Raw genomic sequence first — 22,844 nt, forward strand, 5'->3', positions numbered from 1 at the left:
AGGGAGGGAGGGAGGGAGGGAGGGAGGAAGGAAGGAAGGAAGGAAGGAAGGAAGGAAGGAAGAAAGGAAGGAAGGAGAAAAGAGCTTTTCAGTCAGTACGGCACAGCCAGTGCTCGAAAGGGCCCAGCTAGCTTAAGGGATCTTATCAGATATGACAAATGTCAAGGACATCATCAAGCAATGTCCTTTCAGCACAGCTGGAGTGCCTTCGCCGAAGCCAGCCATGCTGAAGGTGATGCAGGAAACACCAGCTCTGAGGTCAGATGATGAACTTGGGTCTGTTTTTACACCCCATCCCCAGCAGCACTGGGAGACACAACTGCCTCTTTCTCCACGTAGGGCTGAGCTGCCATTTGTAAAGGGATGGGGCCATTTTAATTTCCGGCCTCTACGGTAAGGTTATTTTTAGACCTGCTCCTGGTGTATTTCTAGCAATCCCAAGGAAAGAGGAAGTTAAGGCAGACAACAAAATGAGGTGATGTTTCCCTGTAGAGCAACCTGGCCTCTCTGAGACCTGTGGCAGGCTGGGAACTGGAGGGAATACATCTCATTTCCACACGACATCCACTCTTAAATAAAACTGTGTTTTAAAGAAGCAAATGAGAAACTGGGGATAGATGCAGAATAGTGAGGCTGACATTTTAAAGACAAGTCTACTGGAAACTCCCAACAATCCAGATGTTTGTTGAAACTACAGCTACATTTAGGATCTTGTACAGCCACTTAGCAGCACAGTAAACAGTCTCAGCGTTTGAAGTGGAGGGATGGCCTTTATGCCAGATACCAGATAAAAAGTGTCATTGCCCGGAACTTATGTCGATGCAAACAAAGTCCCCTTCTGGTTCTTATCAAGTCTCTGCCAAGAGGAAGTAGAAATGATTCCTTTGAAAGACACTGGAGGGTAGGATTCTAAAAATAGCTCCCCAAGGTTCCCAACCGAATTCCTAGGACTCTTAATAATATGAGCTGTTCCGGTCACCATGATATATTTATTACAGGACAGGGCAGGAGGACTTTTCAGATGGGATTAAGGCCACTGATCAGTTTAGCTTTAATGTGGGAATTTCCCTGACTCATCCGACTAGATTGAGCGCAGCCACAGGAGCCCCTTTAAGAGAAATTTCCTCTGGCGGTAGTCAAGAGAAAAGTCAGGAAAATGTGTAATTCTAGAAAAATGCCAAGTGCCAGTGCTGTGTCAGGAGTCAAATTGGGGACATGGTGGGGAGAAGCAACAGAGGACCTAGCAGGCCAGGAAAACTCTAGTCTGATACTTGCAAGGAAATAAAATTTTCAGTTCTAGACACACAGGTACACGCACACATGCACGAATGCACACTTTAGTTTTTCTCCCAATGGGACTTGGCAGTAATGGTAATAGATTCGGCATCTGGTCTGTCTCTTGCTGTATCCAGGCACAGCTTGGATGCTTCCCCTGTTAGCATCACCGGCACCTCCAAGTCAACAAGATACAAACATTCAAAAGTGAATCGGCTCTGTTGGTTGGTGAATTGCATGGCAACCTGGTTAAAGCATGTCAAGGTAGAAATAACTGGGTAAAGACATGTGCTTGATGGAGCAGGGGGCATGCAACATAGGCAGACAGACAGACAGAGAAGTGTATAGCCGTGAGACAAATCAAGGGTACCTGCTACCACCATAGCAAAATACTTCAAGCTGAATATGAACAATCAAACTGTATTTCTCACAACTCTGAAGGAGAGGGGGTCTAAGATCAAGGCATTGATGGTTCTGTCAGGTGACAGCCTGGACTCTTGTCTCCTGATGGGTCCCCTGAATGCTATGTCCTCAAAGGGCAAAGGGCAAAGAAGTAGCTATCATTTTCCAGCCTTTCTCTCCTCTACCCTCCCTTCCATCTCCTCCCCACCTTCTCCCTGCCCACTCTCTCTGCCATCTTTAATTTTTGCCCCTGTCATCACGTTGGGGCTCTCAGAGGGTCCATGGTCTCCCTCTGGTGGCTGAAGACAGCCCCTTTTGCCCCTTTTGCCCCTTTTGGATTTAAGTTCCTGGCTTTGGAACCTTTTTCCTTCTGACGGTTCTTGGGTTCCAGCCTCCTAGAGTGGACCCAGGTGGTGACTTTGCCAGCTTGAGTCGCTTGCTATACTTCTTGCTTTAGGAAGCTTCTGTCTTTCTATCCCCACACAAATCTGGGGAACTCTACAGGTCTCAAGCAGGAAACCAATTAAGCTGTACTTACCCAGAGAGGAAGATCCGGATGACCGAGTAAAATATGTCTGGGTCCACATAATCTGGAAAGCAATCAAATGTGAACTTTACCACGGGCAAAAAGCAATTGGCCACATGTGCCTGGACCCTGCTGTTTTCCCAGGGCTTCCCACCCCTATCTGATGTATGCAGATCCCAGAATGGCAGCAGCAAATACAGATGGAATGTTCTCTTGAAGAGCGTGTGGGCTCTCATAGGGCTGTTAATCCGTTCCGTATGCTGGCCCCCTCTGTTTGCTGTGTAGCAGGGTTTTGTACTTCACCACCACCAGTGAGAGACTATGAGCATCCTTTAAGAAACATTTCAAATAAACAGGATATGCAAGAGAATATGGAAAGCCGAGAGAAGGAAGGAAAACAGAGACCACTGCTTTCACAGGAGAGGCAGAGCAAATGACTGACATCCAGGAGTTCCTCTATCCCACAGGGCTTTCCAGGGGTCACCACAGGTCAACAGAGCTGTTAGCCCCAAGCAGCACCGACCAGTCACATTTGGGGAGTATGGGATTCCATACAGGACGCCCACCTAAGGAAGCACGCCATCATAGCTGTATTAATTCTCAATGTCTTTGGTCTGCTTTGAAAGGCCAATCTGCTACATTAGTGAGTTCCTCTACATTCTGGGAAATTAGACCACGTTTATTTCATCCAGATTAAAGCTTATATCTCTTTATTTCTGAAAGAAACATCCTTAGATAAACTCTAACTAACAGCACGCCCTTCACATCTGCTTGCTTTTCCCCCTTGGCGCACAGAATCCAGTTCTTGTCTCTTCTCCCTGTCCGTTTCCTCTGAAGCCCCGATAACCTGAGATGTACAGTCTCAATGCTTTCAGACACTCCTCAGTGTGGCCACCCCCTCTCCTCAAGTGTGACTCCTCAGTGTGGTCTCACCCTCTCTTCTAGGGTGTGACTCCTGAGTGTGATCACACACCCCCACTCTTCACCAGTGTGACTTCCTGACTCCCTAGGGTGGTCACACCCTCTTCTCAGGTGTGACTCCCCAGGGTGATCTCATCCTCATCTCAAGTGTGATTCCTTAGCATGGTTGCACTCTCCCTTCTAGGGTGTGGCTCCCCAGTGTGGTCACACCCTCTCTTCACCAGTGTGACTGTGTCCCCTGTGCTAGCCTGTTTTCTGGGACCTCCCCTAGACTTTGATGTTTGCTTCTCCTCCAGATTGTTAAGTACAGTATCCAGCCCTTTGCATAGGAAGTGCGATGTGTATGCATTACTATTTTACACAACTTAATGAATTAAAGGTAAAGCCAAGTGATCATGTTGATAGATACAATAGAATTTACATGAAAATATACTTGGTAGATATTTCAAAAGTGATTCATAAATATATTATACACACATATATATATGTGCATATATACATATATACATATATATATATATATATATATATATATATATATCCAGCTACAGACCCTTTGTTCTACAATGGTATCCTGTCTGCAAGATATGCTAGTGCAGTTGTACAAAGTTTGTAGGAGCATCTAAGCTATATCTGATTTGACTTAAGTCCCACTCCACAAAATGGAATTCATGCCCAAAATTGATTGGGTGACCAAGAAGCTGAAACTAGATAGCCCAGGGACCTAGGGGGAAACTAAATAATATTGATTTAAAAAAAAAACAAAAAGTAACACAATGACTCTTGATGATGTTCTGCTGTTCTCAGAGATCAGAGCCTTGCTCAGTCACCATTGGACAGGCTTCCTCCTGCAGCAGATGGGAAACAAACGGAGAGACCCACAGCCAGACAGTGTACAGAGAGTGAGAGACCTCGGAACACTCAGTTAAAAATTGTCTTTGATGTTTCCATCAACCCCCACCCCTCAGTGCTCAGGGAACCATGTGGTAGAGAAAACAGAAATTAAGAGTCAGGGGTGGGGGTGGGGTGAAGGACACCAAGAAAACAAGGCCTTTTCAATCACCAAGGTCAACGAAGACATAGCAGGCACAGGGCCTTCACTGGTCTGCACCACACAGGGTCGCAGCTGAGAGGAGAAGTGGACACAGCACTCATCCCTCACCCAGATGCTGTCTCCAAGCGATAGCTACTTGAAAACAAAAATTTAGTTTTCTCTAAGGAAGTCTCACTGGGGAAACAAAATACCCTTTTCCTCATTCATTCACTCACTCACTCATTCATTCATTTATTTTACATCCTGATCACTGCTTCCCCTCCTGGTCCCCACCTCTTAGGGCAGGCTGCATGTCCAGTACTAGACTGCAGCAGAAGTCAAACAAAATGGCGTCATTGGAGGTTCAGTCTCTCATAATGTCACAACAGGGACTTCTACCCCCTCCATCTTCAAGAGTGTATCTTATTTTTATCTTTTATTTTACTTCACATGTTGTCTTGGTTACGGTTGCTATCACTGTGAAAAAAACCAGCCTGACCCAAGCAACTTGAGGAACAAAGCATTTATCCATCGTATGCTTCCACCCCGTGCTTCCTAATCAAGGGAACTGAGGACAGGAATGCCAACAGGGCAGGCACCTGGAGGCAGGAGCTGATGCAGAGACCATGGAGGGATGCTGCTTACTGGCTTGCTCCGCATAGCTTGCTCAGCCTGCTCTCTTATAGAAACCTGGACCACCAGCCCAGGGGTGACTCCTCTCACAATGGGCTGGGTCCTCCCCATCAATCACTAATTGAGAAAATGCCCCACAGGCTTGAGCACAACCCTGCCGTATGGGGGCCTCTTCTCCACCGAGGAGCCCTCCTCTTATATGTGCTGAGTTCACATAAAACTCGCCAGCGCTCTAGACAGGGTCTGTCTCTCTGTCTCATTTCTCTGTCTCTGTGTCTGTCTCTCTCTGTTTCTCCTCCCCCTCCCCCTGCCCCTCCCTCTCCCGTTTCCCCCTCCCGTCTCCCCTCTCCCTCTCTCCCTCCCCCTCCCCCCCTCTCTGTCTCTCTCTCTCTCTCTGTCTCTCTCTTTCTCTCTTTCTCTCTCTCTCACACACACACACACTTTTTTTTTTAACCCTACAGGTCCTTTGTATATATGCTATGATTTCTGGTTTAGTGTTTTGTGGTATCCTGAATGTGTGGATGCATGTGCACTTATATCTAACTTTTTGTCTCTTGGTGTGCATGTGTGTGTGTGTGCATGTGCATGCATGTGTGCGTGTGCATGTGTGTGTGCATGTGTGTATGTGTGTGCATGTATGTGTGTATGTGTGCGCATGTGTGTGTGTCTGCATGTGCATGCCTGTGTGTCTGTGTGCGCATGTGTGCGTGTGCATGTGTGCGTGTGTGTGCATGCGTGTGTATGCGCATGTGCATGTGTGTGTGCACGTGTGCATGTATGTGTGTGCGTGTGCATGTGTGTGTGTGTGCATGCATGTGTGTGTGCGTGTGCATGCATGTGTGTGTGTGCGTGTGCATGCATGTGTGTGTGCATGTGTGTATGTGTGTGCATGTGTGTGTGTGCATGTGTGTGTGTGCATGTGTGTGTGTGCATGTGTGTGTGTACGTGTGCGCATGTGTGTGTGTCTGTGTGTGCATGTGTGCGTGTGCATGTGTGCGTGTGTGTGCATGTGTGTGTATGCGTGTGTATGCGCATGTGCATGTGTGTGTGCACGTGTGCATGTATGTGTGTGCGTGTGCATGTGTGTGTGCGTGTGCATGCATGTGTGTGTGCGTGTGCATGTGTGTATGTGTGTGCATGTGTGTGCATGTGTGTGTGTGTGCATGTGTGTGTGTCTGCATGTACATGCCTGTGTGTCTGTGTGTGCATGTGTGCGTGTGCATGTGTGCGTGTGTGTGCATGTGTGTGTATGTGCATGTGTGTGTGCACGTGTGCATGTATGTGTGTGCGTGTGCATGTGTGTGTGTGTGTGCGTGCATGCATGTGCCTTTTCCCAGGCTCCTTTCCATCTGTTTGTTTGTCTTGTCCAACTTAACATGATAGTTTTTGTTTTCTCTTACTTTATTTTATTATTACCCCTTAGAAGCCTGTTTGTTTTCCAGTGTAACACAGAAGGGGATGGATCTGGGTGGAGGGAAGGTGGGCAGGAGCTGAGGGGAGAAAAGGGGAAGGATATATTATGTGAGGGAAAATTATTTTTAAGAAAAAGAAAAAGATAATTAATGATGAACCTAAGCATACGTCTCAGCAACAAGATCTCAGCATAGAAACCCAGCTAACCTGTAAATTACTGCTGTAATCAATAAGAATGTTTACCAAAGGGCTGGATTCCAAGTTAAGGTTTAAATACCTGCTTCATTCTATAAGGTAGAAACAAACAGTGCAGAAGTAACTAAATAAAAAGATATGTTTGCCACACACAAGAATGCAAATAACTGTTGATAAAACAGAATTTAGGCATCTGCCTTACTTTGGAAGAAACTCAAGGAACCCTGCGCATGAAAACACAGACGCAGACACTGAATTCTCACACAGGGAAACTGGATAGCCAATGAAGGTGTATACCAGAGAGGGGTCCTTGTGTCAAGATAGCATGTGACAGATAAAGACCACCCAGCAATGGTGACAAATGAGTTAGAGGAAGTCATCAGGAAATGCAGACTAATATTTTATGCTGCTTCTTGTCCCTCGGCCTGTTTTCCTTCTGTGATAGAAATTGTGTATAATATCACAATCCATCCTTATTGCAGCTTGAACAAAGTCCCCAACTGAGAGTTTGGTTTCTGTTTTTCTTCTTGTGGTTCCTGCTAAGGCTCCTGAGAGACAGCCAGGCCCCTGAAGAAGAAAACTAGGGAGGGAATGTCCCAGAGAAAGGAAGAAGAGACTGGGGACACGGAGCAGAGAGACACCCAAGGGGAAAGAGCAGAGGCCGCTGCAGAAAACCTGCTCCTTTAACAAAATCTGAGGAGAGACCATGAGGATGTTACCTGCAGGAGGGAGATTGAATTCATTTCCTATCTCATAGCATATGCAGATGATAATAGATGAATTAAGAACTTAAGTACAAAAGATGAACACTTCAGAAGAAAGCATGGGGGATTATATTTCCAACCTGTTCGTCCTGAATCGTTTCTTACGTAAGAGCTAAGGAACAGTCCTGGGACCATATTTCAGCGGAGAACTTTTGCTTGCAAATGGCATTAAACAAACCTTATTTGTACAACTATGTTAGGCTGGGCAAAGGCCTGGGGACTTGGCTTGCAGCGCAGTGGGCCTCCGATGTCCACAAAAGGCATTTTTATGGACCCTACATGCCTGGGAAGGAAGGATGTCCTGAGGGAAACCCAGGATGCTTGCTGAAGCTGGGCTCTAAACACAGTGATTGGTTATCGGTAAAATCTAGTTTGGGGGATTGGGAACGGAGGGAATTCACCCAGCTACGCTATCCGAACCACACACAAAAGCAGCCCATGCAGACCAGACGCCGTGCCAAGGACACGCAGGACCCCCTGCCTATACCTTCCAGCGTTTGATTTTGTTTTTTAAACATTAAACATGATCTCTCTTTTATGGTAACTGTTATAGTATGGCGAGCCCCTCCCCTCGCTGACTCTGTACTGCTGGCAAGGTGCCTGCATAGGCAAGGTGGTGGCGACCTGTTTCCGCTCCTCAGTGCCACAGTGGGTAAGGATCATCGGACAGCCCTTAGCGCCTTAGCTGTGTGTCCTTGTCTGATAGGCTGTTGTCAGCCTGCTTGTGTGCCAGGAACACTGCCCTTCCCATGGCGTCTCAGCACTGGGGATGAAAACTCGTTGAACACTGGACTAAACTGTCCTCACTAGTGCCCTATTTTGATTGCAAGAATTTCAGAGGCTAGGACATATCCTCCATCCGGAGACGCGAGGAGAGCCTGTCCAAACTAAGGGCCTCATGGGATGGTGTGGAGGACACTGTTGCCATCTTTGAAAAGTGTGGACACGTGTCCTTCTCCTTCGTCACGTGTGTGAATACAGCTAGTTCTAAAACCTTGAAAAAAAAGTCATCACATAGAGAAATTTGTCTCAGGATCAGATGGCGTGGAAGGAGTATATTGGGGAACTCTCCGGGTCCTTGGACCTCCTTCAGCGGATCATGAGGGTCTTTCTGGATTTGTAACATGGTCAGAGAGGAAAAGCAAATGACTCTTGAGGGCCTTGCAGACACCCCCACGGGACAGCCCTGCCCGCCAGCAAGCCTAACCTGCATAACCAACATTCCCCCTTGCGGCCCATCCAATCTCCCAGGCTTCGGCAAAAGCTCAGCATGCCAAAGTCGTATCTGGACCCTGGAGAAGGGAAGCTACCCCAACCACACGAAACTATAAAGAACGATTCTAAAAAAATATTTCTGCCCACTGGGGGGGGGGGGGGAACAATTCTCTGACTGGGACGCTTTACGCTAAATAAAGATAGAACACTAGCGCCATCTTGTGGAGAGATGGACCACCATCATCCACGTAGGACCTGTCCAAGTCCAGGCCACTGGAGACGCTGCTCCAGTATCTTACCATGCATTTGGGCCAAGGCTCTGGTGATATCCTGGATGGAGAGTCTCAGCTGCTGCAGGGCTTCTAGCAGGGTGTCCTGACTGTGTTGCCGAATGGCCTCCATTCCCTGAACCAGGGCCTAGGAATGAGATCCACGTCCTCAGTTGAGGTGCTGTGAAGTAACTTTTTATTAACCCCCCCCCCCCCCGCGCGCAGGATGCAGATCGCCACGGAGCAGCCCACACTACTGGACTATCTGTAGAGCGTAAATTGTGACATCAAGGACCTCAACACAAGTGCTTTCTCATTCCTTCTGGATTTCCCATATCACAGTCGTTTATACTCTGGCATCCCTGCAGAGATGCATGGATATGCCTTTATCTGTCTTTCCATAAAACAGTCTTTTTCTTTTTGACCTCTGAGTCTCTAGCTTCTGCAGGTCCATGAAGTGGAACAGCTAGCACAGTGGGTGTCTGTTGCACTCAGCGTGTGGTACCTGGGTGTAGACGGAGAAGTCGGTTCAGTCCAGGCTAAAAGGGCACTGACACCACAGGCTAGAACTCAGATCTGTCTCTTCATAGTCAACCCTAGGAGGAGGAGGAGGCCTCTGTCTGTCCACGTGGGGAAAACCACCATAGGGAGAGGGCAGGGTGAGTAAGAAGATACCTTAAGACCCGGCACTGCTGCCTTCTCCACCAAGACTGTCACCAGGATGAAGCCCCGCAGGCTCTCTCCCCCCGGAAATGAGATGATGGTTTCCAGGTTACTGGAGGAAGAGACCAAGAAAAGAAGAAAACCAGGTCAGTTAGAGCCAAATTCTGATGACCTGAGAACTATGAACATTATGGGTGTGTGCCTGCATGCCTGACTAGAGTTCTAACCCAAGGATGAATGAATTGCTGCCACAGAGCCGCGGCCGGAAGCCTGTCATTACCACATCCAAACAGTAGGTGGAGCTCCAGGAACGCTACAGAAGAGGGGCAGGAAAGACTACAGTAGTCAGAGGGGTTGAGAACGCCAGAGAACACAGCCCACCGAATCAAAGACAAGCAGACCTCATGGGGGCTCACAGAGACTGAAGTGACAATCACAGAACCTGCATCGGCGTGACCTAGGCCATCTGCTCATATGTTGTGGTTGTGTGTAGTTTCGTGTTCCTGTGGAACTCCGAATAGTGGGAGTGGAAGAGTGTCTCTGACTCTTGCCTGCTCTTTGGATCCTTGTCCTCCTAGTGGGCTGCCTCATCAAGCCTTGATATGAGGGGCTGCTGTTTGTAACTATGTCAGGGCAGGTTTGGAGGATAGCTCCAGGAGGTTTGCTTTTTTTTTTGGGAGGGGGATGAGGAGAAGTGAGAGGAGGACTAGAAGGAGTAGGGGAGGGGAAACTGTGGATAGAATATAATATGTGAGAGGAGAGGGGGGGGAGGGAGGGAGAGAGGGGGAGGGAGGGAGGAAGGGAGGGAGGGAGAGAGAGAGAGAGAGAGAGAGAGAGAGAGAGAGAGAGAGAGATCATTTCTAATCAACCTGCTGCTGTCCTGCCTTCCGATCAGAGCCAAATCTGTCCTGATACAGAACCCAGATGAGTATCTGCACACATCTGCGTTGTCCCCAGCATCTCAAACATAAGCAAAGCCCAGGTTCAAACCTCAAAACAGCAAAGCGTAGGTGAGTCACACATTGCTGTGGTCCAGCAGAGGTGTTAGCCTGGGGAATATTTGTCATTCACCTGCATGCTCCACAGAGCTGAGAAGGGTGTGTGTGTGTGTGTGTGTGTGTATGTGTGTGTGTGAGAGAGAGAGAGAGAGAGAGAGAGCAAGGTGTGAAAGGTGGAGCCTATGACTATAGACCACACCTACTCACAAGGGTCCATCAGGTAAGAAGGGATTACAAAGGGACCCTTCTGTCACTGTGACCTGCCTGTTTCTGGCCTTTTGCTGATGTTCTTCAGAAATAAGAAATCTCTGCCAGTTTTCACAGAGCCACGGTTTCTTTTCTTACACTACATTTTTTTTAAATCATGGACATACAGGAACATGTGGTTAAGAAAAATTAATCCCTGCACCCCTAGAAGCTAGCCTCCATCAGAGCTACTGCTTGGACTATTGACTTTTTAATACATTTCAAATTTTCAGGAGTTCGTAGACAGCTGAGACTATTCCATCCATATAGCTGGCCATGCCACCCTCTTGCTTTATCACGAGCCTTTAAAGGTAACAGTGGGTGGTTCTAAAGGCACATCTTACCTGATTTCCAATGGTCTGGTCACATAATAGTTATTGGTGATAACAAAGAGAAAAAGAAGAAAAAAGAAAACAACTTGGTTAATAACCAGATATAATTCTTGAGGTCCCAGGTACCCAGGCTCCCACACTCATCTGCAATGCCCTGGCACGTGTACAGATCAGCACCCACTTGGATGGACAGTGAGCCACTGGGTGACAGCAGAAACCAGATCTCAGTTGACAGCCCGTGCCGTGTGTCTGTGCAGGTACACATTCTTGCTTGCCTCTCTTTAGCTGCCTCCCGGTGCAGACCCCACTTCAGTCACTTTAATCCTACCCACCTGTTAGGAGTGGCCTTACATCAGCGTCTGGTCAGGCACCATGCTTTCCCTGCTGTTCCCCCCCTGGAATTCTGAAGATACTGCTTATGTTGTTCTTTGACTTGTGTTAAGAGCTACTTTGTCTCAATACTGAACTGTTTGGGTGGTGGCAGTGGAGTGGGGAGGTGTTGCTTCTATTTCTTTCATTTCTTCAAAGCACTAAATGAGCCCTGGGTAGGCATCTTAAAAGACTCAGGAAGATGATGGCCCAGAAGAAATATGGTGGGGGAGCTCCAGGCCTGCATCTGCATCTCTGGGTGCTGTACCTCACTTGCTGGGACATCCATTTCCAGTTGCAGACATATCCTCCCTAAAGACTTCATATCCCTCTTTCCGTTGAATCACAAACCCAGCTTCACAATAGTCCAGACGCACATATTTATCATCTCACCGACTCCAATTCTAAGCTAGATTTAGTAGCTTTCAATGCAGATCAGTTTTTCGTTGCTGTGTAATTGGTCAATGACCAAGCCAGGCCTGGTTTGCATGCTGTTAGTTGCAGATAGTCAAGGGGCTGAGGAGGTCTAAGGATCACCAAGTCAGGGACTGCTTATGCTACAGTGTGAATTTCAGGTCAGCTTTGGCATTGTGTGAGAAACTGTATCTAAATAAACTCCGAAGAGAGGGCTGGGGATAGAAAACAGGGGTGGAGCTCCTGCCTCACAGGTGAAGGTTCATTCAGTCCCCAGTCACAAACAAGCTTATCATCAACATATGATGCCATCATGTTATCATCATATAGCATCACCATACAACATCAACATCCTATGACATCATGTAACATTATCATATGACATCATCGTCATATGACATCATCATCCCAGAAAGCATGAAGTTCTAAGGCTTAGCAGTCTGTAGATAAGAGGAGCCCTCCCCAGTTCTTAAAAGGAAGGGTCTCTTGGAAGCATCCACAGCAGATCTCAACCATCTCTTTCAATACTGCATGGCTACCTACAACCACCATGCCAAGAAAGGTCCCTTTATGTCCAGCCTCGACTTCTCATTTGCCATTTTAATTTATAACAAAAGTAAATGCTGCCTTGAGTCGACCACCTGAGACAGATTCGACTGTGAAAATGAAGTTTCCATGGATTGGTTGTCTGTTGAAAAGTCAATAGACAGATGCTTTTGTGCCCGGGACAAATGTGGAATGGTGTAAACTAGACAGAATAGATGGTGTGAATCAGAATTCCACTCACCTGAAATCATTTATTCGGAATCATAGAGATCACCCCCAGACACCCCATCCTAACCTGACTTGAATGGAGCACAGAACATGCTGAGAAAAAATAGCCCAGTGTCATGATTACAGCTGGAGGCTGACAGTCTGATTAAGAGATCCAGATGGGAACTGGAAGCAGCAAGCCAGTGTGCCTGAGAGCCCAGGAATAAGAAATGTCTCAGGTTTAAATGTGTGTATTCGCTTTTATTGGAACCCTAAAGTAAATGAATGGGAGCACACAGCTCACTATAAAACAGCCCTAAGACCCCGAGTCTTTTCTGCAAAGACAGTTCAAGTCCTGAGTCTTTCCTCAATCTGCTGCTAACTGAAGGAATCCTTTCCCTCCTTACCCTTTTGGGTTCCTTTTGGTCCAGTTTGTCAGCACCAGGTCAGAGTGGACCAGGATAGGCGGGAGCCCCAAGTTCCTGGATACCTCAACAAAAGGAATGGCAAGAGATCTTGGCAGCACCTTTAGGACAGGAATCCAGACAATTAGTATATTCTACTGGCAGAGGAAATCACCACAGTTGCCTGTGATAAGCGACCTGGAGACCAAGCACGAATTCCCTGAGTGTTCCACACCTGCACCCTACACATGCTTCATGGGAGAGACCCGGTGAGAATGCTGGTTATGAGAACACATTGTAAGAGATGCAAAACCCAGAGATGGAACACACTGTACACATGATACACAGGACCTCTGGAAACTGTACCAGGAAGAGGAGGAAGAAGAGGAGACAGGAGAAAGAGGAGGAGGAAGAGGAGGAAGAAGAGGAGAGAGGAGAAAGAGGAGGAGGAGAAGGAAGAGGAGGAGAAAGAGGAGGAGGAAAAGGAAGAGGAGGAGAAAGAAGGAGGAGGAGAAGGAGGAGAAAAGGAGAAAGAGAATTATTTCACCAAAATGTTTAATGTAAATCAAAGACTAAGAACTAGCAAGGTAAAGTGCTTTCTAGATGGATGATAGATTATAAATAATATATATGATTTATATATAGATACAGGCATAGATGCACATGATGCAAAATAGAAGTAAAGATGTACATAGATAAAAAAACAGAGGTGTGTATATGTGTGTGTGAGAGAGGGGGAGATAGGAGAGAGAGAGAGAGAGAGAGAGAGAGAGAGAGAGAGAGAGAGAGACAGCGAGACAGAGAGACAGAGACAGAGAGACAGAGAGACAGAGAGACAGAGAGACAGAGACAGAGAGACAGAGAGCACACCCCAGAAAGGATAAAGAGGACAGAGAATTTCAGCTTGCAGAACTGATGCTTGTGTCACCTCATGAGTCAAGCCCCATAACGTCAGGCAGTCACTCAATGACAGACCCCCTTGACTGTCCTTTGTCTTTTCTGACTCTTAACAAGATTTGCTAGGGTTCCCACCTGGGGTGTGACATCAACCTCCTAACACCCGTTCAGGACTCCACTGAAACACAAGCTCCCGCCCCAAGGACCCTTCAGGTTGCAAAGCCCCTGTCCATAGCCCTACCCTTTCACCTGCTAACGTTTGGGGTGTCCCTTGAATACAGATCTGTATCTGTCCACAGCCCAGAGCAGATGCTCAGGTCCATGAGGTCCCCGGCCATGGAAAGGCCAAACTGGTAGAGGTGTAAAAACAAACAAACAAACAACAACAAAAGAACATTTTTATGTTCCCCTCCCCCCAGTCATTTTCCTTCTAAAATAGAAATTTCTCCCTCTGTCTCTGTCTCTCTCTGTCTGTTTGTGTGTGAGAGAGACACAGAGAGACAGACAGACAGACAGACAGACAGACAGACCGACGTAAATGTAGGCACATTCATGCCCAGGGGAGTGTGTGGACTCCAGTTGACACCTTCCACCATGTTTGAGACAGGGTCTCTCTTGCTCCCTGCTGCCTGTGTCAGTTTTCTCATAGGTTGTGGGAATCTTAGCTTCAGTGTCTCGGCCTGCTTGCTCCCAATTTACCCACTGAGTCATCTCCCCAGCCCAGGACTGAATAGTTTAAAGATCTGTGTCTGCCATTCTTTCTTCCTCCGAGTTAGGGAAGAGGTGTGCTTTAGGTAGAGAACAGTTACAGTTTACAGGGCATAGAGCATCCACAGAAGGCAGGGCTGGGGAGAATGGGAAGATGTGAGTCAGACACTCCACCGGGTGGTGGGAAGGTCAGGGAAGACTTACAAAATGAGGGGTGATGAGCCTGGGATGACCTTGGGGGCTGGACATTGCTTCCCTCCTCTCTAACTCATAATTCAGGAGATTGGCTTAGGGGGCCTATGCAGGGGAACATACAGGAGGTTCTGTTACACTGGCCTGGGTTTTAAACTTTCCAACAGCAGACCCTAGACACTTGAGTCCTTTAGATGAGATACAATATGGTATCGTGTTAGAGTCTTAAGGAGCAGGAGCTCTGTGCTGTCTTTTCTTCTTGGTCTCAAGTATTTCTCTGTGGGTAAGATGAGCCCTTGAAGCATGCCTCAGGCTTCTCACGCATTCTGGAATGAGATCAACACCTTGATTTCTGGGAAAGAGAAACTTAGGGGAAAGGAAGAGGAAACGGAGGTCCTGTCCAGTGATAAAATATTAACTCGGCACACACAGGTCCTGGATTCCATCCCAACACTGACTGGGATCATAACTGCACAGGGTGTTACGTGCCTGGAGTGCCTGTAATGCCAGCATTTGGAAAGGCTGGGGCAAGAAGATCACGGGTTGGAGAACAACTTAGACAAGAGAACAGGTTCTAGTCTGGTTTGGGGCTACTTTGTAAGACCACGACTCAAAAAAAAAAAAGATGAAATAAAATGAAAAGATTTAAAAATGAAAAGAAATATTAGTTTCCTCCAGGGATAGAGAAGAAAGGGTTCATGCTCTGAGGGACAGACTGAAACTAGAAAGTTATGGAGAGAGTTAGACAAAGGGTTGATAAACTAAAGCAGCCATCAGCTGGGCAGAATAAGGAAATAAGGGAGTGTCCAAGTTGTACTGGAGGAAGATGGCTACTTCAGTGGACTCAGAAACTGGCTTTCCCAACTGTCCCCAGGCTGCTCTGGGACCAAGGAGTTAGCCTTGAGCTTGGGACAGATCCCCAGGTGTCTGTACAATTGGGTAATTATGAAAGTCATGATAACCAATGTATTTAGAAGTATAAAATTCTGCAGGGTGTTTTCTGAGTCCTTGGGGTCTAAGGAAGCTCCTCGCATATTATTGAAATGGCCGGAGTCTTTGAAAGTGGCCATTAGTCTAAAAGAAAATCAGCTCCATAGCAAAAAAGAAAAGAAAAATGGAAAAAAATAATCTAACCCTCTTTTCTTGCCTTCTGCTGATTTTTGGACACTGGGCAAGGAGCCTGGAGCTGGTGTCGTAATTCCAGGTGCAGGAACCTCAGCAGCGCCTGATAGGTCTCTCCTTGCCCCTCACCTTTTGGGGTTGGCCTTCCCCCTCCTGCCAGACGAATCCCATGGTGATAGCGGCCAGCACCATGTGTGCCAGTCGCTGCTCGCGGTAACTGGTTAGGAATCTGCAGTCCAGGAGAGGCATCTAATCAAGAGATTAAAAGGATTAGCAGCTGGAAAAACAAAAACAAAAACAAACAAAACAAAACAAAATCCAAAAAAACAAAAAAACAAAAAACAAAAAACAACGATGGAGGACCAGGACCGGGTCCCGTGACTTGAGGGTCCCACAGCTATTGCAGCTATTAGACTGTTCTTTGGCTTTCAACAGACATCTAAATAGCTTCATGCACACCCACTTAAACCAGCTCTTAGAGGAATGCAGTAGAGGAGGTGCCATGTCCTGGGGTCCATGGCCTAGGATGTGCCCAGTTTGTGCCATACACTGGTCTCCATCTATTGCTTTGAGGATCACAGAGTAAGCATTGCGGGCGAGATAAGTTCCTCCCCCCAAGCCCGGCGTGGTGGCGCACGCCTTTAATCCCAGCACTCGGGAGGCAGAGGCAGGCGGATTTCCGAGTTCGAAGCCAGCCTGGTCTACAAAGTGAGTTCCAGGACAGCCAGGGCTACACAGAGAAACCCTGTCTCGAAAAACAAAAAAAAAAAAAAAGTTCCTCCCCCCAAACCCACACAGCAGCATTAATAGATATGTAATGCCTGGAAGCCCTCAGCTTCTCGAACCCTTTAACTGTAATAAAATTTTTAATCCAGCGAGGCCCAGTGGGGTTAGGGATGTAAACTCCCCCACAAAACCATAGCTCTGCTGGATATAAGGCTTATTCTGATGCTCAAACAACCACAGCCCCGTCAGATGAGGTGGCGGGGCTTTCCACCCAGCTCTGTCCCCACTTCATCCCCATGGGAAACCACAGCTCCTGGTGACACGGAAAGGGCCACCCTGAAAAACAGCATCAGTACACAGTCCGACCTCGCCAGCTTCCCTGTCCTGCCTGGCTGCCACCGGCTCATCGCTCATCTCTTCAGCTCTCGCCACCACTTCACTCCCTTTGCTCCGGCAGGCTTGCCTCAGAGGGCATGCGCCACTTGTAAAATGCTGGGAACACTGGCTTCCTAGGGGTGGGCTGGGGTATGCAGAGCCCTTCCTCCAACGGCCGCTAGGAGGAAGAGGATGACTTGAACTTTGAGGCTAAAAACCCTCTGCAGGAACCAAAGAGGATTTTTCGTCTCAGAGGTCACAGAATCAAAAAGGAATTAAGCAGTTAAGCGTGCAGATTGACCACAGCCCCGATCACAAGAATTATGCAATGAGTCACGGGTTTTCTTTGAAATTTTTCAGCAGCCACTTTTTTTTAAGGCAAACAAGAAGTAAAATTAGTTCTAATAATGTACTTTGTTGAGTCAACGTATAAAAGATATTTTAGCATGCAGTCAGTATAAAAGTCTTTCAAAGTCTTCAAAATCTAGGCTGCGTCTTCTCAGGCTTTGTCCTTGTCACCCCTCAGTTGTTGAAGAAGGCCACCTACAGGCCAGGATGCCTCTGTGTAAAGGAACGAGTTCCAGGGGATGATGAATGCTTTCTGCAGAGAGTCCCTGCACATTTCAGGATTGCTGGCCTCACCTCCTAAACATACCTGTGATTCAAAAGTGACTGTAGGGACTGAAAAGGAAATGATAGCTTTTTAGTCAATCCTTTTGCTTACTCAAACAGCCACAGATGGTCAGGGAGGACGACACACACCCGTCATCCTCCTGACTTTATTTGATTGCGTATTTAACCTGGGAGAATTAGCCTCAATCCTCTCCTCTCAGAACTCAGGGAACACTCAAGGATTCTCTGAACCAGGCCAGCCCTCCTGCCAACTTCACTGGGGAGCTGAGTGTTTCTGACACACATCAGGTTCTTGTGGACATCACTTCTTGAACTTCTTGAAAAGTATAGTTTGACAGAAAGGCGAATACATAGAACACAGGACATTTGTTGTCATCTAGAAGGGCAGGAGAGTCTTTATGGAGGCTGACACCAGCACTCTGGAGGCTGAGATAGAAAGATGTCTAATTCAAAGACATCCTGGGCTACATGTTAGGACTCTCTCAGATGGTAAATATGTCTAACTATTTCTACCTCTATCATCTACATATCTATACATATTAAGCACACATGCACATGTTATTGAAGTAGAGGTTCAATAATTCTGCATATAGATACTGTCACGAACTTCCTATCGCTCAGTAACCTACAGAGCAAAGATGTGTAGCGTGGCGGAAAGATACAGGCAGGGGCCTAAGTGACCACTTAATATCTGTGCCTTTTCATTTATGTAACAGATATATTTATGAATGGAGATTCATGGGCTCCTCCTTCTGCCCTCCTGTCTTCTGTTACATTGTATTTACCGTTGCTATGAAAGAAGTGGCTACAGCAAACAGCTTTGCATATTCTCTGCACTTTTTTTTTGAATGAATGTTTCTGCAAGATGGCAGCTCACATGACAGACCAGTTGTAGCAAAGCACATGGGCGTGTTTAGTATCCTCGCCAATACTCTTCACTTGCTTGTCACCCAGAGCCATCATAACTGCGTTGTCTCACTGCATCCTGGCTAGTAACTCATTCATCAGTGTAAAAGATGGTGGATGAAGACAGACACATGGGTTTGTGGGAGACCCTCTACTGACTAACCACTCGCCTTCCCTTCTGGTACACAACTAACATATTTGTGGGTTCTAGACATCAGTTAGATAGAGAGGAGCTTTCCCTTTGAGGGCAAAACACCTTGTGATGAGTTTGGGGGGACAGTATGTATGTTCTTAAAACTCATAGCTTGACTCAGGGTTGTGTGTTCACTGTAGGTTTTGTACATATATGTGTATTTGGGGGGGGCATGTGTGTGCATGTCCATATGCGTGCATATATGTGATGGTATGTGAGTGTGTGTGTGCCATCTATGTGGTGATATGTGTGTACTATATGTTCCTATGTGGTGATGTGTGTATGCATGTGTGTACACATGTGTGTGGTGATATGAGTGTGTATGTGTGTGTCACATATGTGGTGATATATGTTTGTACATGTGTGAGCATATGCATACACACGTGTGTGGTGATGTGTGCATGTGTGTGTGTGTGTGTGTGTGTGTGTGTGTGTGTAGGCCATAGGTCACCATTAGTTATTTTCTTCTACTGTTTCCCATCTTTTTTCCCCCTTGATGTTTTTGTTAGTGTAATGTGTCAACAGCGTGTACAAACTACCTTTGTGAGGCTTTGTGTGAGTTTTGCCCAACAATTAACTCCTTTAGTTGCACTTTCTTACATGGTTTTCAGCCTCAGTGGGGGGTTGAGAGGGGGGTTATCTAGAGTATTACCAAGGCCAGCTGCCTGTCCTGATTTCTGAATATGCTGTAAGGATCATTCAATGAATATTTTTAAAATCAACTCATAATTGGACATTAAGCATCAGCAAAGAAGGTCCTGGAGGGTGGAGTGCCTCACTTGAACACCTGACATCTTGTGGTGTGCTTGTGACAGATGAAGATGAGGAGGGGGAGGGTCCTTACAAAAGCCATTGATGCTCACAACCATTCAATGAGAACTTCATCCTTTTCTCAAAGAAGGAAGCAAGATTCTGAGGCCAACTCTCTGTTTCACACTTACTATAAAATTCCTGAATGGAAGTATGTCTTCTGTGGGGGTCATATTTTTCTTATTCCTTTTGGAGGGAAATTGCTCGCTCTGTCACAGACGTGCGTCATATACTTAGGTGCATGCAGATTCTAATGTGGTGTCTATCGATTTCACTTCTTCTACATAGCCAAGACTGACTCTGAGTTTATAAATCAGAAAGACATTTGATCCGACTAGTATGTAACACACTAAGGTCAAGGTACCTGCCCAGAGGAAGCAGAGCAGTGACCACGTGACTTGGGACAAGTCCACTGAGCATCCCCATGCCGGTCCTGCCGGTACAAAGTTGAACAGTCTTCGGAGGAGTGAGTGAGGATTGTAGGAAAGATGGAAAAGAAGACTCAGAGACAAAGGTTAAAAACCGGGAGGGCTGTCCAGGCAGTACTGCAGCAGCCTCGAGTTTAATTCTCTAAGGCTTTATATACTTTGTAGTATCACGGGAAGCAAAGTCACAAGCCAGCAGAGACAGTGGCTGATGTATATCTGATGTCTGTACTCATCCAGAGGCCTCTATTCCTCCTTGTTCCTTCCTCCGAGATTAACAGAACATTCAGCCCCTGGCTTTGAGGCCAGGAGCCCTGGCCTGACTTGACTCTGCCTGACAGGCAGGCTTTTACAGAAGCAGGCCAAGTGGCTCCCACCAATCTCCATGTGTGTCTTCCTCGTCTCCCCAGAATTTATTTTCAAGTCTCATCTATCATCGTTTTTTGCAAACACACGATGAGGACTTGACACATCTCAGGTGCTGTTTATGCGCACTAAGGAAGACAGGTTTGCTGAAAGCCTCAGTGGTGACAGTCAGTTCCCACTGCCAGGTCAACCGTTTCACTCCCAGAGAGCTTAGAAGGAAGGGGATATGGAGACGGAACGGGTGGGGAGAGGAGGAACATGAAGCAAAGAACAAATCGACGTACCCTGTACACGTGAGCTTGGAGCTGGTGGTTCTCGATTAGGTGAGGAAGTCTGAGGGCAATTTCCATCCAAGGCTTGTAATGATCTGGAAGATCTTCCTGCATGTCAAATAAAATCAGCTGAGAATTTTACAGAGAGCAGCTTTGGAATGCTCTTCAGGAGAAGTCAAGTCAACCCAGGTGTGCAAAGAGAACTTACGGCAAGCCTGGCCTTCGGCTCGACTAGCCACACAGACATGCAGATGACAAGGTTACTACAGATCTTGGGCTCCTATCATATAACACGGGAGGGGATACGTGGAGGAAAAATGGATCCCCATGTAAATCACACACTCTGTCCTGGGGTGGGGACTTGAGACTCTAGAGAAGGGGTTGGGGCTAATAATTCTGTCAGTCTACTCTGGGAATGGAAAGGAAATAGTTCCAGAAACATGACAACCGAGCCTGGTTTTGAAGTCTGAAAGTGGCTTCTCTTTTCTTCACTTTTAGTTTTGTATTTCCAGTCTTTTGAGGCACATGTTTGCTATGTAGCCCAGGCTGATCAAACTCACAGTCTTCTACCTCAGCCTCCTCCCACGTACTACATTGATGATAAGAGTCAAGTGTATAGTTTTATTTTATATATATTTTATTTTGAGAGAGTCTCTGTGAGTTTCTCAGGCTGCCATTGACCTTCAGGTCCCCCTGCTTCAGCCTCCAGCTTAGCTGCAATCAAAGGCTTGAGCTGCCCAGTTAGGCTGCATCTATCTCTATGAGTCGACTTGTACTGAAACTCCTCCACTCCCATTGTCTGTGTCAGCTTCTGAAAACAAGCAACAGACCTGGGCAGTCTCAGCAGAAAGCTGTATGTGATGCAAAAGAAGGTGATTTGGCCTTTCAGAAAATGTACAGGAAGCAGGGCGGTGGTGGCTCGAGCCTTTAATCCCAGCACTTGGGAGGCAGAGGCAGAGGCAGGTGGATTTCTGAGTTTGAGGCCAGCCTGGTCTACAGAGTGAGTTCCAGGACAGCCAGGACTACACAGAGAAACCCTGTCTCAAAAAATCAAAATCAAATCAAATAAAATAAAATATAAAAGATTGTACACAAAACATGGATGGAGCCCATAGGGCCTCTGAGTTATGAAGAAATGGGATGAAAACCATGACTGTGTTTATGAACAGAGCGGCCATGCAACGGGTCAGAGCACAAACAGGAAATGTAAGTAGAGATCAGAGTAGGCAAAAAAGCTAGTTCTCAATCAATTCGGCTTCCACTTCTGTAGAAATTCAAATGATGTGCCAAGAAGTGTGACTCAGAAGTCACTAAAAGAGAAAGCAGGGAGTGTGGCCAGTACTTCTTAAGGTTATGCAAACTGAAACACCAAGGAAAGCCTAGATTAGCACACTGGGGATATTTACAAGATAGGCACAGGAACTGACTCCACTGGCACAGATAAAAAGAACATTGTAGGGGCTCAATAAGCCATAGAGAAAGACCATATGGCAGTCAAAATGTAAGATAATTTTATGAAAGGCAATAATCAGAAGATCAAGGGCATCAATACAGAGTTTGCTATACCCACTCCAGTGAAGTCTGCTTGACAGGCCGAGAGGCCTGGAAGCACTTGAGGCAAAGAGTTTCAAGGAAACTCAACCTCCTGGAACCAGGCATTCTCATAACCCGTATACTCATACCCTATCCCCGTGTTAGTCTGATGTATGGATCCACGTGCTCTCTTTTAGTATTATTTTATTATAAGTGCCTTTAAAGATTGAATTCTGACATAGGTAAGCCTCCACCAGTGTTCCAACATCCTAGAAAATCCTTGAAGCTGATGAGCTTGGAATTCAGTAGAAATTCAGTGAGAAGATTACCTATTCAGTAACATTCAAATTTACTTCTAGTAGAGATGGTGAAACTAATTAGGCATTACAAAGAATGGAGTTAGAATAGCTCAGGGCTAGTCTGCAGAGTGATTACTTAGGACAGTAGCCAGTTGTACCCAAACAAGGGAATACACCATGGCCTAGCTAATAGGTGGGTTTACCATGAAAGAGTTAGGGAATCCCACTGAGACAGGAATCTTGTACAACCAGGTATAGCAGGCTACATTGCATATTAGAAGCAAGTTGGTGAATTCTTCTGACAAATGGAGATTCCCCACAGATACTTAAAAGAACAGCCAAGTTACACTCGGGAAAGAATTTACCAAGGCCTAGGAAGTAGGGGGTTTGTGGTATTGCATTATTCATGAGAAGGTCGGCTAGAGCAGAACACCCTGGTGCTAGCTTCCACAAGGCTCAAAGGAGTAGCACAAATTGTGAGTAGGGTATGAAATCCTAACTTGTCGGTAGCTGACCCTAAGCAGAGCTGTTTTATCTTTACTGTAAATATTACCTGGTTCCC

At 46.6% G+C, this 22,844-nt stretch overlaps 1 protein-coding gene across 1 annotated transcript in view; it reads right to left on the minus strand.

Moving 5' to 3' along the window:
* Positions 1 to 22,844, minus strand: part of Ido2 (indoleamine 2,3-dioxygenase 2) — a 45,355-nt gene that overhangs the window by 6,573 nt on the left and 15,938 nt on the right. Inside the window, exons 2-8 of the mRNA XM_029480631.1 lie at positions 20,463 to 20,558; positions 15,874 to 15,993; positions 12,829 to 12,947; positions 10,898 to 10,912; positions 9,322 to 9,421; positions 8,677 to 8,794; positions 2,216 to 2,267 (exon numbers count right to left, since the gene is read on the minus strand). Of these exons, the coding sequence (XP_029336491.1) occupies positions 2,216 to 2,267; positions 8,677 to 8,794; positions 9,322 to 9,421; positions 10,898 to 10,912; positions 12,829 to 12,947; positions 15,874 to 15,993; positions 20,463 to 20,558 (620 nt within the window). The remainder of the gene's footprint in view (positions 1 to 2,215; positions 2,268 to 8,676; positions 8,795 to 9,321; positions 9,422 to 10,897; positions 10,913 to 12,828; positions 12,948 to 15,873; positions 15,994 to 20,462; positions 20,559 to 22,844) is intronic.

Source organism: Mus caroli, chromosome 8, assembly GCF_900094665.2.
Source record: "Mus caroli chromosome 8, CAROLI_EIJ_v1.1, whole genome shotgun sequence".
Classification (NCBI taxonomy): domain Eukaryota; kingdom Metazoa; phylum Chordata; class Mammalia; order Rodentia; family Muridae; genus Mus; species Mus caroli.